At 40.0% G+C, this 22,846-nt stretch overlaps 1 protein-coding gene across 1 annotated transcript in view; it reads right to left on the reverse strand.

Annotated features, from left to right (window-relative positions):
• Window positions 1-22,846, reverse strand: part of DNAH3 (dynein axonemal heavy chain 3) — a 730,495-nt gene that overhangs the window by 293,994 nt on the left and 413,655 nt on the right. Inside the window, exons 23-26 of the mRNA XM_077448990.1 lie at window positions 11,104-11,240; window positions 7,308-7,509; window positions 3,860-3,952; window positions 384-494 (exon numbers count right to left, since the gene is read on the reverse strand). Coding sequence (XP_077305116.1) covers window positions 384-494; window positions 3,860-3,952; window positions 7,308-7,509; window positions 11,104-11,240 — 543 coding nt within the window. The remainder of the gene's footprint in view (window positions 1-383; window positions 495-3,859; window positions 3,953-7,307; window positions 7,510-11,103; window positions 11,241-22,846) is intronic.

Raw genomic sequence — 22,846 nt, forward strand, 5'->3', positions numbered from 1 at the left:
GGCTCCATGTCTGAATGGACACAGGGAGCTGTGACTCAGCTTGGGTGCACCCATAGCAAGCTGATTGCTGTGGGGCACTGAATAAGAGGGAGGGGCAAGGATCACAGAAGAGGGACCCAAGAAGAGGAGGATCCTAGCTGCTCTGTGCAAATCCACTGCAACAGAGCAGGTAAGTATAACATTTATTTTTATACTTATAGAAAAAAAAAAAGACCATCAATCACTTTAAGGAAGGCTAAGCATAAATAATAGCTATGCTTTGCCTAAAAATACAGTTATCTTTTAACCAAATTATGTTTATACACTGTATATTTTTTTACTTATAAAATGATCTGCCAGTGAACACTGAATATAAATGCAGATATCCATAGGAGTTTACTTACAGTTAAAGTGCCTTCAGTAATAGCTTCAGATACCTCCTTGGTCCAGTAAATTGAAGAAACGCATATAGCTACTTGACCAGGCCACTGTAAGACCCACTGCTTCCGGGGAACCTAGGAGTAAAATATTTATATAATATAATATAGTTACATAGGTTGAAAAAAAGACATCTGCCCATCAAGTTTAATGAGTATAATACACACTAAGTTTTTCAAAAACTTTTGTGGTGTGCCAAAATGCAGGTATGTTTTTGGTTGCTGTATTGAGGTAGCATTCAGAATGAATAAATGTAGGATTATAGGATACCCGCACTTAGTGAATATAGGTAAGTCAGCAGCTGAACGCTATAACCTATATTGGGCACAAAAGTATAATACAAAATATAAAGTGCAGCGCTAGAGTTAAACTGTGCAGTTCATGATGACACAATGGGGGTTATTTACTAAAGGAAAATCAACTTTGCACTACAAGTGCACTTGGAAGTAATGATGCTGTAGATCCGAGGGGGACATGCAAGGAAAATAAAAAACAGAATTTTAGCTTGCACATGATTGGATGATAAAATCAGCAGAGCTTCCACTCATTTCAGATCTAACCCTCAGATTTAGAGTGACTGCACTTCCAAGTGCACTTGCAGTGCAAAGTGGATTCGCCTTTCGTAAATAACCCCCAATGCGTATATATAGCATTTGATAAACTATAAAGTGCAAACGTGCAATAAACAATATGCAATAGCAACTATGACTGATATGCAACAATACAAATGTAAAAAATTTGTGAAAAGAAAAAAAGTTCATATACGACTAACACAATGTATGTTTAGCATGTAATGAACTATAAAGTGCAAATGTGCAATAACAGTATGCGATACCAATTGTGACCAATGTGCAATATTGAGTGACAGTACAAATGTAAAAAGTAAAAAGATGAAAAGAAAAAAAGCTCATATATGGCTGATATTCAGTAGTGGATATTCATTGGAATGATCCCATATAAGGTGTGAAATGTTGATCAGGTGCTTGGCAGTCCGATACCCATCAGCATATTAAGATTAAAGGCTTACCAGAAAGCCTGCTCACGTGCTCCGGGCATTCACAATCGCTTTTATGGACCTGTAACATTTAAGGAATTGCTTTTGGCTTGTTTGTACAGGAGATATACTCTGAGTTTGAACCTGTATATGCAACACTGCAGCATTATCACAATATCACACTATCTGAAGTCTCGTGTCTCTTTGCATATTTAAACATCCTGTTGCCGAGGCTGTCTGAACTTCAGGCTTTTGACCATCACCCAGTACACACAGAGGCTTCTGGTGGGAGACACTTGGAAATCTCTTCAGTGGATCTTTGACCCAACAAAGCTCTTTGTGACCTCCCTGAGTATGGGTGGTGGCAGGCTTTTTGGTAAGCCTTTAATCTTACTATGGTGAAGGGTATCACACTGCCAAGCACCTGATCAACAGTCCACACCTTTTATGGGATCTCTTCTACTGAATATCAGCAATATATGAACTTTTTTCTTTTCATCTTTTAACTTAAACTTTTTTTTACATTTGTACTGTCACTCAATATTGCACATTGGTCACAGTTGTTATTCCACGTTTGCACTTTATAGTTTATTAGATGTGAGACATAGGGGGTTATTTACTAAAGGAAAATTTACTTTGCACTGAAAGTACACTTGGAAGTAAAGTCGCTGTAGATCCGAGGGGGACATGCAAGGAAAATAAAAAACAGCATTTTAGCTTGCACATGATTGGATGATAAAATCAGCAGAGCTTCCACTCATTTCAGATCTACCCCTTAGATTTAGAGCGACTGCACTTCCAAGTGCACTTTCAAGTGAACTTGCAGTGCAAAGTGGATTTGCCTTTCGTAAATAAACCCCATAGTCATATATGAACTTTTTTTTCTTTTCACAACTTTTTTACATTTGTATTGTTATTGCATATCAGTCATAGTTGGTATTGCATATTGTTTATTGTACGGTCGCACTTTATAGTTTATCAGATGCTATATATACATGCATATTCCAAGTGCACTTTCAGTGCAATTTCAAGTGCACTTTGCACTTGTAGTGCAAAGTGGTTTTGCCTTTAGTAAATAACCCCCATTGTGTCACCATGAATTGCACAGTTTAACTCTAGAGCTGCACTTTATATTTTTTATTCAGAATGAATAGCTCTGCAAAGCAAGACGCATAAACTCGTAAGTTTAATGTATGTTTTTCCATGCACCACCACAACAGATACTGTATTCGCAAATACGCCCTTAAAGACTTTAAGCATTTATTTTAAAGGATAACTGCATTGTACTTCATTATACTTTTAGTACAGGTATCCTTTAAGCCTCTTCCAAACACTTACAGCCTGGAATATCCGGGCATCAGGCTAGATAACAGCTTTGATGAGGAAGTGGAAACCAACAAGATGGTTGAGGGCTTCTGTGGGATGCAGAGCAGACTGGAAATTATGTTATCAGGCGAAACTATGCATTTCATGACCGCCCAAGCCTCTTTTCTCAAGCTAACAAAGACTTTCAAGGCTGCACTTGTGATTCCGCATACACACGACTGGACTTTCTGGCAGACTAGGTCCGACGGAATCAGTCTGTTGGACAATCCGATCGTGTGTGGGCTAAACCGATCGTTTTTCATACCCTTCGTCTGTATGCTGGTCTGACGGACCAAATACAATGCAAGGGATGCTACTGGCTATTGAACTTCCTTTTTTAGTCCCCTCTTACGCCATCACATTCAAAATGAACGGACTTTCGAACTGACTTAATCTGTTCGTATGTGGCCAAGTCCGTTCGTTCGGAAAGTCTGTCCAAACTCTGACGAAAGTCCATCGGGAAGACCATCGAACCTAGTCTGCCGCAAAGTCCATTCGTGTGTACGTGGCATTAGGAAAAGGCTTCCCGTCTCGATGCATGAGCTAACCACTCACGGATAACATACAAAAGTGCAATTTCTTCTTATGCGAGTTGTCATTTATTAGTGTTTCTCAGTACATTTAAAGCTACATTTATTTTGGCACCCCCTGGTGTGTTCTCTTGGTCCTGCAAGTGTATCCATCCATCCACCCAGCGCTTCTATCCTGGTCTGAGGTTCCCTCTTGTGAGATGTCCACTGGAAGCTCTTACTATGTGATGAATCGGGTTTTAATTGTCAAAATGTGAGTTTCCATTTGTCTTTTCACCACAATAAATACATTAATATACTACAGATTGCACCCTGGTGTTCTTCTGCAGAACTAGTTTTATAAATGTTTCCTAGCAGCTGCTTCCATGTACAGACAGTAAGCATTTGATTAAGTTGCTTGTACTATCTGATTCAAGTTTGTCCTGGAAAATAATACTTGGAATTTGAAAATGTAACTTTGACCATTGAAGTAATAGAGAATCTTTTCATTTCAGACACACATTTTGGGGAGTTCTAGTTTAGTTTAGGGCTTTATTAATAATCTGAATCTTACCTCCACGTATCCCTCTATTCCATCTTGAATGACTCGCCTTATACTGGCCAACATGTTTTCTTCTACTTCCAAGAGCCACTTTTCAACCATTCCCTGAAAACCAAAATCAATACATGTGATAGTTCATATTAAGTTTTAAGGGAAGAACATCTTCTGGCAACTTCTCTATATTATGTACAGTATATAACCAAAGCTTATATATTCTAGGGAGGATTGGATAGTAACAGCTACAGTATATAGTGTGACAATCTGCCTTGGAGGCACAGTATTAGTACTGTACATGGCATATGTTGCTGTAGTGTTTTTTCAGATCGAAAGCTTTAGACAGAGACTGCTGGAAGGAGAAAAAAAAAATACTAATTTTATTATGCTTCACCATGAGCACCATAGATCTTTATTAATAGAGTTATCCAAAGTAATTAAATGGAACAGATCGAATGGTTGATCTTATGACCATGTAAACATCATATAATTACACTAAACTATTAGTTTAGTAAAGGTTTAAACTTCCACAGTTATTAGACAGCAGTTGGTAATCAGGAAACTGTCCAAATAATGTTCTGGCTCACCTACAAGTACACAAGTTATCATAAGAGAGCAAGTCTATGACCTCTGCCTGCACCAGCATTAGGGGAAAAATAAAGGTTGACCAGAGGGAGCTAATACAAGTGATCAAAATTTCTGGTGAGGTTTAATGGTTTTGTAAGCTGTAGAATTTAGAAGTAGTCCACATACATTTATGGATCTGGCCATAAATAACAGGCAATTAAATCCTAATGTATGTTGAAACCACATCTGACTTCAAATACGCTGGAAGGAGTGTTATATAGTGATCACCTATAATAAATGGATAGCTCATCTGAAACTATCAATGCTCCCCGCTGAAACCACCGCCTGTGGATGGGAATTCCACATTCTTGTCACTCTTACAGTAAAGAACCCACTAGATAGTTTAAGGTTAGACCTCTTTTCTTCCAATTTTAATGAGTGGCCACATGTCTTGTTAAACTCCCTTCTGCGAAAAAGGTTTATCCCTATTGTGGGGTCACCAGTACGGTATTTATAAATTTAAATCATATCCCCTCTCAAGCATCTTCCAGAGAGAATAAGTTCAGTGCTCGCAACCTTTCCTCATAACTAATATCCTCCAGATCCTTTATTGGCTTATTTGCCCTTCTTTGTACTCCATTTGCAGTTCATCCTTCCTGAGGACTGGTGCCCAGAACTGAACAGCATACTCCAGGTGCAGCCAGAGCAGAGTCTTGTAGAGCGTGAAAATTATCGTTTTATCTCTGGAGTTGATCCCCTTTTTAATGCATGCCAATATTCTGTTTGCTTTGTTAGCAGCAGCTTGGCATTGCATACCATTGCTGAGCCTATCATCTACTAGGGCACCCAGGTCCTTTTCCATCCTAGATTCCCCTAGATTCCCCCAGAGGTCCCCCCCCCCCCCAGTGTATAGATTGCATTCATATTTTTGCCACCCAAATGCATTATCTTACATTTTTCTGCATTAAACCTCATTTGCCATGTAGTTGCCCACCCAATGTATTTGTTCCTCTGAAAGTTGTGGACTGCATAAATCCATGTTGGGGGGGGGGGGGGGATAGGTCAACACCTACATGGGACCAAACAAATATAGAGGAGAATAGATGAATAGTTTGGTAAAACGGATACATCTTGTAACAAACTTGCTCTCCTTAAGGACCTCCTTAATAAGGATGAGCTCCGACATGTCCACACAGCCCACGTGCAGAGACCGGCAGGAAGTCGAAACTGCACTGAGCTAATCACAGGCAGTGAAACATTGTCCCGATGCACGGCTGCAGAGATCAGGAAATGTCTCACTGCCTGTGATTAGCACAACGCAGTGCCAACTTCCTGGTGGGCTCTGCACGTGGGCTGTGCGAACATGCCAGAGCTCATCCTTACTCCTTAAGGACCTTTTTAAGGACCTTTTTCTCTGTAGCTACTTTTTGGTATACATTTCAAATTTGAAATCCTGGCCTGGGTTATTCTGGTGTTATGACGCCCATCCAGGGAGAGTCCCATGTAGACAGTGCCATATTCCCAGATCAGGTGAATATGAAAGCATGACCAATTTTGATAGAACTGTAAAATATAATGTGTTTTTTGTCATATTGTGCTGTATAATACACACACATATATTTTATATATATATATATATATATATATATATATGATCCGGGGTCATTAGGTTCAAGTGGTGCATGCAGTTTTCCATAAATGTACCACTCCAGACTGCATCTTTAGGGCATGGCAGCCCACTTTTATTTAAAGGTAATGAAAAAGTTCAACCAAACAGTAATCCTCCCTCACAGGGGGTTCCACCATCACTGTATAAACACAAACTATAGCCTCCTGGTTTACTCACTGTCAGATTCGTGCAAATTTTTTTAGTTTTCTTCCAAGCCCATATTTAAAAAAACAAAAAATATTATGAGTCAGTATCGGGCTCAGGGTAATAGGAAACAGACCCAAAGCAAAATACTGGCAATAGCATCTTTCTTTTTCTATTCTTTTTGTGTCATCTGACCTTATTTGGACATCTAGAAAAACATGAGCAGAAATGGCAGTGGACAGGGCTATTGGTAGCAGCTGGAGGAGAGGCAAGTTTCAAGCAACTCAAGTAGTAAGTCTCGACATTTAATGAACCATATCACATGAATGTTATCTGTTTATACAGAACTTTGGGCTACAGTTCACAGATAAGAAACCTGCAAAAAAAAAAAAGTTGATCTTGCGCTATAGAGTCCTGTGAATCCTCTCCGATAACCTCTGCCGCTATATATCCTTCCAGTTGTGCTGCTGGCTGTACTCAAAAGGAGGTCAGACAAAGACAAATAAAGTAAAAGTACTACTGTACATGTCTCAATTTGTTCATATCTCCTATTGCTCAGATTACCTATCACTTAAAAAAGGACACCAAGAATGAGCCAATTCACACAAACCATTACCCAGATCTAAGTATCACTTGTGGGCTCCTAACCTTACACTGGTCTCATATCACTGCTAACTATTCTCGGAATAAGAGTACATTACTAAAACTGCATTGCACCACATTTATGTGCTGTTAGGCTGTACCTCATCTCCTAAGCTAGGATGAAATATAATCTCTTTTTACTTAAGCAATTCTATTGCTACTTTTAGCATGGTAGTGTTAGATTTGATTTAATATTACTAAGGTCAGGAATAATATGTTTTATTATGTGCAGTAAAAGCTCTTGCATACTTACATTATATAGCACTCATTCTATGGCATTCTGCCATGAGAAACAGTAAGTATGTTTATCATATGAATTCTGAAAGCCGAGTGTGCTATAATTCAGTGTTAGCAATAAAATAAAGCATTTCCTTCTCCCAGCATGCAAGCTAAATAACCACAGCAAGTGTGCTATGCATAATGAATAAAATAAAGAATAATTACTTTTGCCTTTGCTGGATAGATCTTCTGTGTTAAGGGGACAGTTTCCCTCTCAGAGCTGATCATTCCAGTGATTTCTAAGTCATCAGTAAACTCCAGTTTGGCAATTCCTTCAAAACATTTCTTTAGGTGAGGCTGCACTCGTAGCGGGTCCTTTGTTTCAGACAAGATTTCCAAAAGTTCATCATTTGAGAGGAAGAAAAACCTGTATGATATCAATACAGAAATTAGGTGAAAAAAGCCATAGGAGACATTTTCTTTAACAGCAGACATATACATTGACTGCCTATGAAAATGATACTTCAAGCAGAGCTTCAGGCTCCTTCAGAAAAAAATTAAAAGCCAGGAGCTACAAATTCTGTAGCTGCTGACTTTTAATATTAGGGCACTTACCTGTCCACTGCACTTTATGAATGGCCCAGCTGTGAGGGAAGTAGGAGAGGGGCTGCGGCAAACTCAGCTGGAAGCAGGAGCGGGTACCTGTCAAAATCAGATACCCACCCCCCCCCCCCCAAAAAGTGCTAAATGTGGCAGCACGGGGGCAGACAAACAGAACATCCCCTTTTGGGTAGAGCCCCGCTTTAAAAAAAAAAAACCTTGCAAATCAGGGAAACCAATCAGTATATTTGTTAGTTAGAAAATTAGAAAGTGCTGAAGCCTGAAAGTTAGAGACCTATATCTTAAAAGATGATGTCAACAATGGCTGAGTTTATTCCTTTTTTAGTAATCTTTTTGTGTTCCAAAGTCATTGGTGCATAGGCCAAATTTGGCAACGTTAGCATATGATGATTAACCTAACAAATTACTTCAATACCTGAATAGGTTTAAGTTTATTTTATACATATGTAAGGCTTTTTTTTTGGTACTGAATTGTATTAAAAAATACCATCTTCTGTTTTTATTATGACCTGACAAATATTAAAAAATGTAAGAAAATATATTTTTTATAATTGTTATATTTAATTCATGTACAGTATGTTTAATAACTGTATATGACAGCTACGCTATTAAAAAGATGACATCACAGATGAAGTGAGTGTTAGATGCAACAACAGATTTTTATCACTACTCAAAACTGAAGCCAAATTCCAACTGACCCTTTGTAAGCAGTTACGTCAACAGTTTTTTTTTCCTTTTGAGATAAAGATTTTACATTGTACATACATAAACAAAAGCTGACCAATGTAAGCACCCCTGTCAGTGATAAATGGTTTGCTTCAACCCTCTAACTGCTAAATCTACATGACAGCTTGGTCTGTTGAAAAGCAACTTACTGTCTGGTTTGCCTGTTGAAAATAAAGGAAAGAAATGGAAAGAATTGGTAAGCTGCAATTTAATAAATGTTTACTTTTGAGTTTAATGCCACTTTAACATATCCTTGGGACAGGGTATCGTGCTGGGGAGTGTTAATAAAAGACTGTGGGTGGGAAGAGATTAATGGTCCATTTAATCTGGCTGCATGCAATGGTATCTCTAACTGAATATAAATAGAATAGATTGTTTAGATAAGCACTACCACTGAGTAGTTGTAGATAAATCTAAATTAGATAATTAATACAGAGACTGTACAATGAGATTGTATGAGTGCATGAGTTCAAAAGCGCAGTTTCTACAGGCGTATGAACAATTTTCTTTCTACCTCTAAACACCCCTCCATGTTAGCCTATGTGTCCATGCATGCTATAGGCATTTACAGGAGTTTAGAGGCAGGGGTATTTAGAGGCAGAAAAAAAAACACCAAAGTTGTGCATATTAGAAGAGCACTGCCTAAGATGCCTAAATGTGGTTAAATGCACATAAGCGTTAGGTGCGTTTAGCCCTTGAGCATTTTTTAATATCAATGTCCAGAATAAATCAACATTCTGATCAATTATATACAGTATCTCACAAAAGTGAGTACACCCCTCACAGTTTTTTAAATATTTTATTATATCTTTTCATGTGACAACACTGAAGAAATTACACTTTGCTACAATGTAATTTAGTGAGTGTACAGCTTGTATAACAGTGTAAATTTGCTGTCCCCTCAAAATAACTCGCACAGCAAATTCATGTCTAAACTGCTGGGAACAAAAGTGAAAACGTCCAAATTGGGCCCAATTAGCCATTTTCCCTCCCCGATGTCCTGTCACACGTTAGTATTACAAGGTCTCAGCTGTGAATGGAGAGCAGGCATGTTAAATTTGGTGTTATCGCTCTCTCACTCTCATACTGGTCACTGGAAGTTCAACGTAGCACCTTATAGCAAAGAACTCTCTGAGAATCTGTAAAAAAGAATTGTTGCTCTACATAAAGATGGCCTACGCTATAAGAAGATTGCCAAGATCCTGAAACTGAGCTGCAGCATGGTGGCCAAGACCATAAAGCGGTTTAACAGGACTGGTTCCACTCAGAACAGGCCTTGCCATGGTCAACCAAAGAAGTTGAGTGCACACGCTCAGCGTCATATTCAGAGGTTGTCTTTGGGAAATAGACATATGAGTGCTGCTAGCATTGCTGCAGAGGTTGAAGGGGTGGGGGGTCAGCCTGTCAGTGATCAGACCATATGCCGCACACTGCATCAAATTGGTCTGCATGGCTGTCATCCCAGAAGTAAGCCTCTTCTAAAGATGATGCATAAGCAAGCCCGCAAACAGTTTGCTGAAGACAAGCAGACTAAGGACATGGATTCCTGGATGTTCTATGGTCTGATAAAACCAAGATAAACTTATTTGGTTTAGATGGTGTCAAACGTATGTGGCGGCAACAAGGTGAGCAGTACAAAGACAAGTGTCTTGCCTACAGTCAAGCATGGTGCTGGGAGTGTCATGGTCTGGGGCTGCATGAGTGCTACTGGCACTGGGGAACTACAGTTCATTGAGGGGAACCATGAATGCCAACATGTACTGTGACATACTAAAGCAGAGCATGATCACCTCCCTTTGAAGACTGGGCCGCAGGGCTGTATTCCAACATGATAACGACCCCAAACATACTTCCAAGACGACTACTGCCTTGCTAAAGAAGCTGAGGTTAGACTGGCCAAGCATGTCTCCAGACCTAAACCCTATTGCGCATCGGGGCATCCTCAAACGAAAAGGGGTAGAAGTGCAAGGTCTCTAACATCCACTAGCTCCTTGATGTCATCATGGAGGAGTGGAAGAGGACTCCAGTGGCAACCTGTGAAGCTCTGGTGAACTCAATGCCCAAGAGGGTTAAGGCAGTGCTGGAAAATAATGGTGGCCACACAAAATATTGATACTTTGGGCCCACTTTTTGTTGCCAGCGGTTTAGACATTAATGGCTGTGTGTTGCGTTATTTTGAGGGGGCAGCAACTTTACACTGTTATACAAGCTGTACACTTACTACTTTACATTGTAGTAAAGTGTCATTTATTCAGTGTTTTCACATGAAAAGATACAATAAAATATTTACAAAAATGTGAGGGGTATACTCACTTTTGTGAGATACTGTGAATGCACAGGCCCTTGATGCACCTAAATGCATTTGCAAAAACGTGGCTTAGGAACGCTTTTTAAGCTGCTCTTCTCCTGCCAGGAGAAAAGCGTTTATAATATGCTTCAGTGTACATGAAGTCAAAAAGTGTAAAATAAACTACAAATTCCTTTGAAGTAGTCCAATAGTTTTAAAGCAGAAAAAAATATTTAAAAAAACAGCACATATGTGGTACATTTTACTTATGATAACTATCAAAAGAGGACACATGCTTAGACTAGGTATGGGAAAAAGAAAAATGTGCTCACTCATTGTTGTAGACACAAGAGGTTATTTTAAGATTTCTTCTTAATAGGCACTTACCTTGGAAAAAATAATCTTTTTTTTTCTAAATAGGAATTCAAACCTTTCTGAATTTCTTCCAAGAGGATATTGGATTCCTGAAGCCTTTCTAACATGTTCTCCTGTTTTGTTGCGATAAGCACTCTGGTATCTTTCACCTGATAAAATGAAGACCCTGATAGTAATGAGAGGTTGTTTTGTGCACGGAAAATTACACATTTTGTCATAAATGGCTTTTAAATCCATCATTACTGAACAGCCCACTAACTTGGCCCTTGGAAGATTAATTGCTCAATTCAATTGAAGGCGGGCTGGAATTATACAGGATATATATATGTAAGAGGAAAATTAACAAAGGAAATTAATTATGATCATATATTTTAAGCAAAGCGCCAGGCCAAAGTATTATTTTTTCATTTTGAATACATTGGGAAAAGGCAAGAAATCCCATCAGAGAAACTTCCCCTGACTTCCTATTTTGATATGGGTAAACAACAGCAATATAGTCCTAAAGGTTAAATAGGAAATAAACCCTGATGGATTTTACTTCCTCTTTGTTTCCCTGCAAAGGTGAAGCATAATGGGCTACTATGCATCGCAATGTGATGCCTGTGATGTGCTGTCCCCTCTTCCACGAAGCATCCACCTTCCTTGCGGGTATCGCAGCTCCAGTGCAGTGATAGGGAAGAGTCGCGATGATGTCACTCTCGTGCGTGCACGCAGGAGCCGCCAGTCACGGTACGATCTCCTTTAGAAACAGCACACTTGCCGTTTCTAAAAGGAGTTTAAAGTGTGCCTGTGCCGTTGTCTTTTTGTAAATATCTCCTAAACCATAGAGGTTTGGGAGATATTTTGAGCACCTACAGGTAAGCCTAGGTAAAAGTGGTAGGTGACAGGTTTACAACCACTTTAAGTGCGCATTTAAAAAAATAAATGCACATATTTTTGCAGGAAAAAAATGTGCATTTATTACTTTCTTTAAAGGAGCCAACAATACAGGACAGGACTTGTAGGTCCCTGTGAATGAATGTCACGACTGTATGGGCAGAGCCCCGCACCGTCTTGCAAAAGTTAAAAGTAAAATGGACTGTGGGAGTGGAGAACCCCTGCATATTGTCAGGGGGTTATGGAGGGAATATTGTGAGGGTGGATGGGGTCATTTTTAGCAGGTTACATGTTACATGCTAAATATGGAAATTGTCTTTTACAGTGCCTTGAAAAAGTTTTCATACCCCTTGAAATTTTCCACATTTTGTCATGTTCAACCAAAAACATAAATGTATTTTATTGGGATTCTATGTGATAGACCAATCAAAAAGTTGCACATAATCGTGAAGTGGAAGGGAAATGATAAATGGTTTTCCAAATCTTTTACAAATAAATATGTGAAAAGTGTGGCGTGTATTTGTATTCAGTCCCCCTGCGTCAATACTTCGTAGAACCAACTTTCTCTGCAATTACAGCTGCAAGTCTTTTGGGGATGTCTCTACCAGCTTTGCACATCTAGAGTGACATTTTTTCCCATTCTTCTTTGCAAAATCGTGTCACACAACTGGGTGGGCTCAGAGTGAAGTGCTCTGCGCCCCAAGGCTGCCCTTTTTTGAGGCCTATTAGAGCCTCTGGCTCTAATCACATGCTTAAAAAAAAAAACCCTCATTGGAATCTATGCATCCAGCTCCCTGCATGTAGATTAGGGGGCCAGACGCATGGATAGGGGAGCGCGTCCCTGCACCCCTAATGGATGTGCCACCACTGTACTAATGAAAAAATGACACCATCAAAAAGCAAAGGATAGCAGCTCACTTAATATTGCAGACTTTTAAATTATAAAAGGCCTCACTACACGCGTTTCCTTTTATGACCTGGGATCAGCTTAGAACAACTGGCTTTCTGTAGTTTGTTTTTACTTTCCTTATTACCAGCTCCATGGTGCGACAATGTAGCTCATAAAAAGATATAAATTCAAGACACAATAGTGCTTACAGCATAAAAATATAACTGTTATTAACCACTTAAGGGCCAAGCCTATTTTTCAGATTCGGTATTTACATGTTTAAAACATTTTTTTTGCTAGAAAATTACTTAGAACCTCCAAACATTATATATTGTTTTTTTTCTAACACCCTAGAGAATAAAATGGTGGTTATTGCAATACTGTTTTCATACTTTATTTGCGATGCAGTCTTACAAGCGCACTTTTTTTGGAAAAAAAAATAAGACAACAGTAAAATTAGCCCAATTTTTTTTTATATTATGAAAGATAAGTAAATTAATACCCAACATGTCACACTTCAAAATTGCGCCCGCTCGTGGAATGGCGTCAAACTTTTACCCTCAAAAATCTCCATAAGCGACATTTAAAAAATTCTACAGGTTGCATTTTTTGTGTTACAGAGGAGCTCTAGGGCTAGAATTATTGCTCTCGTTCTACCGATCGTGGTGATACCTCACATGTGTAGTTTAACTACAGTTTTCATATGCGGGCGCTACTCACCAATGCGTTCACTTCTGCGCGCGAGCTCGTCGGGACAGGGCGTTTTAAAAATTTCTTTTTTTTCTTATTTATTTTACTTGATTTTATTTATTTTTACAATGTTTTAAAAAAAATTGATCACTTTTATTCCTATTACAAGGAATGTAAACATCCCTTGTAATAGAAAAAAGCATGACAGGTCCTCTTAAATATGAGATCTGGGGTCAAAAAGTCAGCAGATCTCATATTTGGACTTAAATGCAATAAAAAAAAAAAGTAATTTGAAAAAATTACATTGAAAAAATGTTCCTTTAAGAGGTATGGGTGGAAGTGATGTTTTGATGTTGCTTCCAGCCTGCTAGGGTATAGAGACGGGTGGGGGCCATCTTAGCCTCACTTGTCTCCATACCAAGGACGTGAAAGGACCCGGTTGCCAGGTGCGGGAGGAGTGGAAGGAGGGGAGTGGCACCTCTCCCGCCGCCGATAGCGATGATCTCGCGGCAAAGCCGCCACAGAGACAACCATTATCGTACACACGACTGGCGCCTGAAGAGATGGATATCTCGGTTGTGGCAGCAGTTGATGCTGTTACCGAGATAGCCCTCTTCAAAAAATGGACGTACATCGTCGTGCACCGGTCAAAGTGGATAAAATCTTAGAATTGCATTCAGAAAGCAAGTTAAAAGTGAATGCAGAACACTGGTTCACAGAGGAAGTCGACATCCACGACTCACTGCTCACTGTAGTCTCTTGCTGACAGATGGAATGCGTAGGGCGGAGCTTGATTTTCAGGGACAAGCTCAGACTGGATGAATCAAGCTCCACTCTATGCGTTATGTTAGAAAACGTTTCTTCAAAATCGATCCTGACGTAATCCTTAGAGCGGAGCTTGATTTTCAGGCACAAGTCCAGAGCTAATGATTTCTTCTCAGCAGCCACAGCCCATCCTGTATTTACATCAGAGCTGTCAGCCAGAGACTACAGTGAGTGGGGAGTTGCAAGTGTCAACTTGTACTGTGAACTGAAGTTTTGCATTCACTTTTAACTTGCTTTATGAGTTCAATTTCACGCAGAAGTCCTAGTGTATGTTTATGGTAGTATGCGGAAATGTATTAGTGCACCTTTACTGCAGTATATTGAAGTGCGTTAGTGCAGTTTTATTGCAGTATATTGAATTGCCTTACTGCACCTCTACAGGAGTATATTGAAGTGCCTTAGTGCATTTTTACAGCAGCATATTGAAGTGCGTTAGTGCAGTATATTGAAGTGCGTTAGTGCACTTTTACTGCAGTATATTGAATTATGTTACTGCAGTTTTACTGCAGTATATTAAAGTGTGTCAGTGCAGTTTTATTGCAGTATATTGTAGTGTGTCGGTGGAGTGTATCTATGTAGTGAGTACTCAAGTTAAAGTGTACTAAACATCACTTTTCATTGATTAAAGTGTATCCAAGTACACATTTCCTCTTCTCTATTACATTTCAGTAATAAGCCCCCGATCAAATCTGGGAGGCCAGCAAAGGGAGGCAGATGTTCCCATGGCACTATGAGGGGGGCAGCAGTGTCTGTGTCCACAGTCAAAGGTGAACATGGTCTGTGCTCAGGCAGTGCACCATTTCCTCTGTTTAGTGATGTTGCCCATGCTATCCAGCCACAGCATGCAGAGGAGGTGGTGGACTGGCTTACTAAACTACCCTCATCCTCTGTCACCCAAGCAGAGACTAGTGCGCAGTCCACCGCAGCTGCCAGAGCAGATTATTCTGCCTCCTTATCCACAGCTACTCCTGCCATAACCCAGCATCATGCATGGAGGAGTCAGCTGTGTTATTTGAACACAGCGTCAGCCACTTGCCCCTTGACGATGCACAGGCATTACTTTATTTTGATATTAGTTCTGAGGTTGAGGAAGATAGGAACATGGGCCTACAGGGAGGGGAGAACACTGGCAAACAACAAATTGGCAGTCATGTTCTCCCAGCCGAGAGCGAATTGCCAAGTTGTCTCCAGTGATGATGTCAGAGAGTTGCCTGTAGCGGACGTGTCACTGGGCGCGCTGCGGGGCGTCGGTGTGTGCTGGTGTGCGCTGGCGCTCCTGTGCGTGCGGCTGTGCGGGCGCGCGTATAGGTGTATGCGCGGGTGCGTCGCTGTGCGTTAGCGCCAATCGGCCTACTTAAGTGTTCCCCCGCGGTGTGCTCGGTGCTGTCCAATCCGATCTGCAGCTTCCTGTGCCCTGTTACCTGTGACTTTGCTTGTGTTCCTGACCTCCTGTTTACCCGGCTCGTCCCTTGGATTATCCTGTCTGCTGCCTGCCTTTGACCTTGGCCTGTCTCTGACCTTGCATCTGCCCGCTCCTTTGTACCACGCTGCCCGCCTGTTGCCTACCCTGCTTGTGATCCGGACTTGAACTTGCTTATCCCTATTCTGCACCGTCTGCCTGCTGTCATCTGTGCCTGTGGCTGGACCTGCTCACCATCTCCTGTTTGCATCTGTTCCTGCATCCAGCTGTGAGAGTCTATCTACCTGTCCGAACCCAGCCGTTGGATCTCTTCTCCAGCATCGAACCCGCCAGGCTCTCTCTTCTCCAGCATCTAACCCGCCAGGCTTTCGTACCCCTCTGCGCTCCCGTGCCACCTGTCCATACTACCAGGGGCCGTGAACCAGACCCGTAAGGGAGACCTTCCCCTGCTATCTCGGGCTCACCTGTCAGGTATGTAGGTCTGACAGATGATGAGGATGGAGGAGGTGATCATGAGGTCACTGACGCGACTTGGGTGCCGAATAGAGCAGAGGAGCAAAATGAGGGTGAGGCACAACCCCCACTTTCAACAGCTCAGCTGTCTGGGCCTTTTTTAGCACATGGGTAGCAGATCGTACTGTTGTGATTTGCAAACTTTACCTCAAGCAGATCAAGTGCTGGCAAAAACACTAGCCATTTGGGTACCACATGCTTGACAAGGCATTTAACCTCCCACCACTCAGCCCATTGGCAAGAGCACCTGGAAGCCCTCCTCCTCACCTTTCAGGTCTACCCCCGCTATATCTCATGACCTCTCAGCAGCCTCCATTGACAGGGATGATGATATAGGGAAGGGTGTCACAGGTCCTTGCAGCATGTCTGCCAGCAGCACACCACCAGCTGTAGACTAGAGCAGGCAAGTTTCTCTGCCCCAGCTGTTGCAGTGAAACAAAATACAGTCACTGCCACCCACATGGCCCGCATCTAAATTCAAGCTTGTCAAAGCTGTTGGTTTTACAACTCCTGTCTTTCCGTCTAGTCTGCCCCTTCCCTAATTTTGCAGAATGTGCTGTACCACAATGACAGGTTCCCAGTCGCTATTTCTTTGCACGTAAGGCCATTGCAGTTCCGTACAATCATGTGCATGGCAATGTTGTCATAAGTCTGCAGCAATGTTCATGTCTGCCTGCTTACCTCTCTGTTGTGTTCAGCTTAGAGATCGACCCTGTTCACCTGTCTGCTTAAGTAATCTTCGCTCAAGCATGGCTCCACATCAGCCTCTAACACTATATTAACCTGTGCACTGCAGCCAAGCCTTGCTGATCAATATTGTGTGTTTGGCTTAATGTGTGCTTCTTGCCGTGTGCTCTACGTCTGATTCTGTTTACCGTCCTTGGCTTGTTCTTGACCACTGCAGCTTGATTTTCTGCCATGTCTCCTTACAGCTAGTGGTGATCATGCAAGATTTGTCAGCTCCACCCCCTCCTCCTCCTCCATGCCCTCCTCTGATGAATTGTTCTATTAACCACTAGTACCTCCTAAGTGTTTAAGGGGCTATTCAATGAGTCCGGCTAAAAGATGCCATGCAGTGCTTCAGCTAGCCTGTCTAGGGGACAGGAGCCACACCAGAGCAGAGATTCTTTCACAGGGGGGTGGGGGGGGGGGAGAGGAAGGAAAATATGGGGTAGGGGAAAGGGAGGGAGGAGGTTTGTTGGTAAAAGAGGATACAGAGAACTTTTGGCCTGACTTAAGGTTAATAGGTCCCCACGTATCGGCCCATGGGACCCCCTCCCGGTCTATTGTTTGGGCCGGGGGCGGGGGAGAGTCCTGGGGGGACGCATGGGGACTAGAAAGGAATGGAAGATATGTAAAAATTCTGTCATACAATGTCCGAGGACTAAACTCACCAGGAAGGAGATGTATAATGCTAAAAGAACTAGATAGGAGTAAGGCTGAAATAATATTTCTCCAAGAGACACATATTGCTCAAGATTCAAATAATAAACTATACTCAAGAAATATACCAACATGGTTCTACGGAGATTCCCCAATTAGAAGGGCAAAAGGAGTGGCTATTGGATTGGGGAAAAATATTAGTTTTATAATAGAACAGAGAAAAGTGGACCCAGAGGGATGCTTCCTCTTACTTATAAGGTATAAAATATACACTTGCTAATGTATATTGCCCCAACATAAACCCTAAAAAATACATGGCAGGAATATTGAAAGACCTAAAGGAATTTAAACAAGGTAAACTAATACTGGCAGGAGGCTTAAATTTTTCCATGGACCACAGATTAGACAGCACTTCAAATGCAACAGACAGAGAAATAAGACAACTCAGGAAGTAAAAAAAAAAACTATATGAACACCAACTAGAAAATCCATGGCGAATACAACATCCAAGCACAAAAGATTACACATTCTATTTACCATTACATGGAACGTATTCCAGGTTAGATTATATTATGGTACAACATAGAAGCCTGGAGGAAATAATAGAAACAAAATTAGGAATAATAACTGCCTCAGATCATTCCCCAATGATGCTGAAGATGAAACTACATGGGGAATCTTTTGGGAAAGGTACATGGAGAATAAATGAAAATTTAATTGAAGATAGTGAAACTGAAAAAAATTATAACAGAAGAGATCAAAAAATACTTCCAGGAAAATGATATTCCAGAACTGTCAAAAGCAACTATCTGGGAGGCACATAAGACATCAGGGGCAAATTAATATCTATTGGAGCAGGAAAAAAGAAGGAAAGAGGAAAAAAAATGATGAGAACTATAAAAGAAATACATGAACCGGAACAAAGGCCTAAAAAGCAAGCTGAAAAGGAAATATATCGGACCCTAATCTTAAAAAGAGAACAACTGAAGGAGTGGATGGAACAAGAAGAGAGGAGGGAGTTCAATAGGGTATCGCAGGAGAAATTTTAATGGGATAACAAGCCAGGAAAATATCTTGCAAATTTGGTAAAAAAAAAAGAAGTCCCTAAACTATACTGAGAAGTTCTAAAATGAGAAAGAAGAACTAATAAAGATATCAGATATTGCAATAGTGTTCCAACAATATTAAAGCGCATTATATGCAATAAAAAAACAGGAGTCACAATAAGAAGAAATAATAAAAAAGAAGAAGTTTATCTAAACAATGCTAAATTAGCAAAAATTCAACCTGAGCAATTAAAAGAGCTGGAAAAAAAAGATAACACAAGAAGAGATTAAACTGGCAATAAAAGAAACCCCATTAGGAAAAAGCCCAGGACCAGATGGTTTCACAATCAAATATTATAAAAAAATTCAAGAACAACTGATCCCAAAGCTACAGTATATGAATACTTGAATAATATAGGAGAAGAGGAAGAAGTAAGAAGAGAATCACTTTTAGCCCACATTACAATTATACCTAAAGAGGGAAAAGGTAAAAATAATTGCTCAAGCTATAGACCTATTGCCTTACTAAATGCCGATACAAAAATCTATGCAAAAATTTTAGCCACTAGATTAAAAAAATGAATGCCACTTTGGATAAACGCTGATCAGACTGGACAATTTTGATGTTACATAAGGGGAAATCTAGCGGATACTCAGCTCTACTCTTGTCAATAGATGCGGAGAAAGCATTTGACAGGGTAGACTGGGGATTCATGATGGACATGCTGCGATACTTAGGAATGGGACCAAAAATTATGAAGTGAATAAACAACCTATACAATGGTTCAACAGCAATGGTGAAGGTCAATGGGAGACTCTCACCTGTGTTTGAGATGTTCAACGGAACACTACAAGGATGTCCACTTTCCCCATTCCTATATGTACTGTCAATAGGACCTTACTTGGCGACACTCAGAAATCATCAAGATGTAGGAGGGGTGAGAGTTGGAGAAAAAGAGCATAAAATCGCGGCATACGCGGCCGATATTTTAATGTACGTAACCAACCCAAGAATGAATTTGCCAAATATAATTAAGGAGGTGAAATAAATCCAATAAAAACAGAAATATTAAATATTGGGATTAGGAAAAAGCGAAGCCCAGACCCTCCAAAAAGAATTTCCATTCACATGGGTAAAAGAAGAACTAAAATACTTGGGAGTCAAATTAACATCAACGGTCGAAAAAATATATTCAGCAAACTATATTCCACTAATCAATGAGATCAAAGAAGAAATAAAAAAAAAAACTGAGTAAACAACCAATATCATTGTTTGGAAGAATAAATATGTTTAAAATGAAGATATTATCAAAAATAATATACAAATTTCAGATGTTACTAATTGGGATCCCGCAGAGTTTTTTCAAGATAATAAAAACAATGTTGATAAAATATATTTGGCAAAACAAAAAGAATTAAACTTGCACAAATCACGAGGAAAAGGGAACACGGAGGATTGGCAACACCAGACATAAATCGGTATTATAAAGCAGTAGTCTTAACACGAATGATTGAGTGGACAAATGGCAACAATGAAAAAAAAGTGGGTGGAGATGGAAAACACAATAAGTAGGACCACACTGCACAAAAATATATGGATACCAGGAAAGTACCGAGTAATTGATTCGGAAACTCACGATTTGACTAAAAAAGTTTTTAAAATTTGGGACACAGTACACCAGAAAAAAAAGATATATAACTCACCGTTAATGGCCCTCACAGGAACACATTTTTTTATACCAGGGAAATCCACAATTGAAAGATATTACCACAAAGGGAAGGATGAAAACATGACTAGAATTCAAGGAATCGAATAAGTGGAAGATAAGCGAATGGAAATTTTATCAGTTAAGACACTTAGTAAACACACTCCCACATCCAATCCAATTCCAGTTCTATTTTTTGTATGTAAATTAAACTAAATATTTAAATAACTAATAAAGATATTGTTGAATAATGCCACTATGATGTGAAAACGAGAAGGGACAAAATTGAACTGCAAAGTTGAAACAAGTCTCTCGGAAAATTTAGCTTAAGTGGAAAAAAAAGAAAAAAATCACTGCTCATTTAAAAATTATGTTTTTTACAACCTTTTTTTTCATTGATACATGTCCCCAGGGCAGTACCTGGATGCCCATACCCTTTTTATGCCCATTAACTTGTATCTAAGCCCTCAAAACTGGCACTTTTGATTTTTCCGGTTCGGGGCTCATAGACTTCAATGGGGTTCTTTATTCGGCTCCAAATTTTCCCGATGTTTAAGAGTTCTGTCGTGAACCCAACAAGGGGTCATTCAGCCCATCTCTATTATCCAGATATATGTGGGTTTCTGTTCTTTTCTCAAAAGCACTTTAATAGAGACTCTGTTCTTTATTAAAAAAAAAATAGGCATGGTGGAAGGGCAGATACAGTGGATATAAAAGTCTACACACCCCTGTTAAAATTTCAGGTTTCTGTGATGTAAAAAAAATGGAGACAAAGATAAATCATTTCAGAACCTTTTACACCTTTAATGTGACCCATAAACTGTACAACTCAGTTGAACAACAAATTAAAATATTTTAGGTGGAAGGAAGTAAAAATAAAAAAATAAAAAAATTAAATAATATGGTTGCATAAGTGTGCACACTCTTAAACTAATACTTTGTTGAAGCATCGTTTGATTTTATTACAGCATTCAGTCTTTTTGGGTATGAGTCTATCAGCATGGCACATCTTGACTTGGCAATATTTGCTCACTCTTCTTTGCAAAAACACTCCAAATCTGTCAGATTGCAAGGGCATCTCCTATGCACAGCCCTCTTCAGATCACCCCACAGATTTTCAATCGGTTTCAGGCCTGGGTTTTGGCTGGGCCACTCCAAAACTTCAATCTTCTTCTGGTAAAGAGTTTTCGTTGTCATTCTGAAAGATAAAGTTCCTCTTCCTGTTCAGTTTTCTAGCAGAAGCCTGAAGGATTTGTGCCAATATTGACTGGTATTTGGAACTGTTAATAATTTCCTCTACCTTGACTAAGGCTCCTGTTCTAGCTGAAGAAAAAGAACCCCAAAGCATGATGCTGCCACCACCATGCTTCACGGTGGGTATTGTGTTCTTTTGGTGATGTGCAATGTTTTTGCGCCAAACATGGTTTTTGGAATTATGGCCAACAAGTTCAATCTTGGTTTCATGAGACCATAACACATTTTCCCACATGCTTTTAGGAGACTTCAGATGTGTTTTTGCAAAATTTAGCCGGGCTTGGATGTTGTTCTTAAGAAAAGGCTTCCATCTTGCCACTCTACCCCATAGCCCAGACATATGAAGAATACGGGAGATTGTTGTCACATGTACCACACAGCCAGTACATGGCAGATATTCCTGCAGCTCCTTTAATGTTGCTGCAGGCCTCTTGGCAGCATTTTTTTTTGTCTTTTCATCAATTTTGGAGGGACGTCCAGTTCTTGGTAATGTCACTGTTGTGCCATATTTTCTCTACTTAATGATTACTTTGTTCATTGTGTTCCATGATATATCTAATGCCTTGGAAATTCTTTTGTACCCTTCTCCTGACTGATACCTTTTAACAATGAGATCCCTCTGACGCTTTGGAAGCTCTCTGCGGACCATGTCTTTTGCTGTAGGATGCGACTAAGAAAATGTCAGGAGAGATCTACTAGAACAGTTTAACTTTATTTGGGGTTAATCAGAGGCACATTAAATGATCTCCAGTGTGTCCTATTTCACATGAGTTTGAATGTGATTGCTTCATTCCGAGCACAGCTACATCCCCAGTAATTACAGAGCGTGCACACTTTTTCAATTACATTGTTTTATTTTTACACCCCCCTAAAAGATTTCAGTTTGTTTTTCAATTGAGTTGTACTGTTTATAGGTCAAACTAAAAGGTGTAAAAAGTTCTGAAATTATTTATCTTTGTCTCATTTTTTTACATCACAGAAAATTTCAAGTTAGACTTACCAGTAACTTGTTTTCCAATAGACTTTCAGGACAGCGCCCGAGAGATCATGGCTCCTCCTTCCAAAGGAAACACAGCCTCCTCAGTTGTTTGTAGAGACTCTCCAACCCCAGCTGCAACACACAAGCGACAGTTATATCATAGCATTACAGCAA

This window comes from Lithobates pipiens, unplaced genomic scaffold, assembly GCF_037356315.1.
Source record: "Lithobates pipiens isolate NorthernLeopardFrog02 unplaced genomic scaffold, aLitPip1_a1.2 Scaffold_22, whole genome shotgun sequence".
Taxonomy (NCBI): domain Eukaryota; kingdom Metazoa; phylum Chordata; class Amphibia; order Anura; family Ranidae; genus Lithobates; species Lithobates pipiens.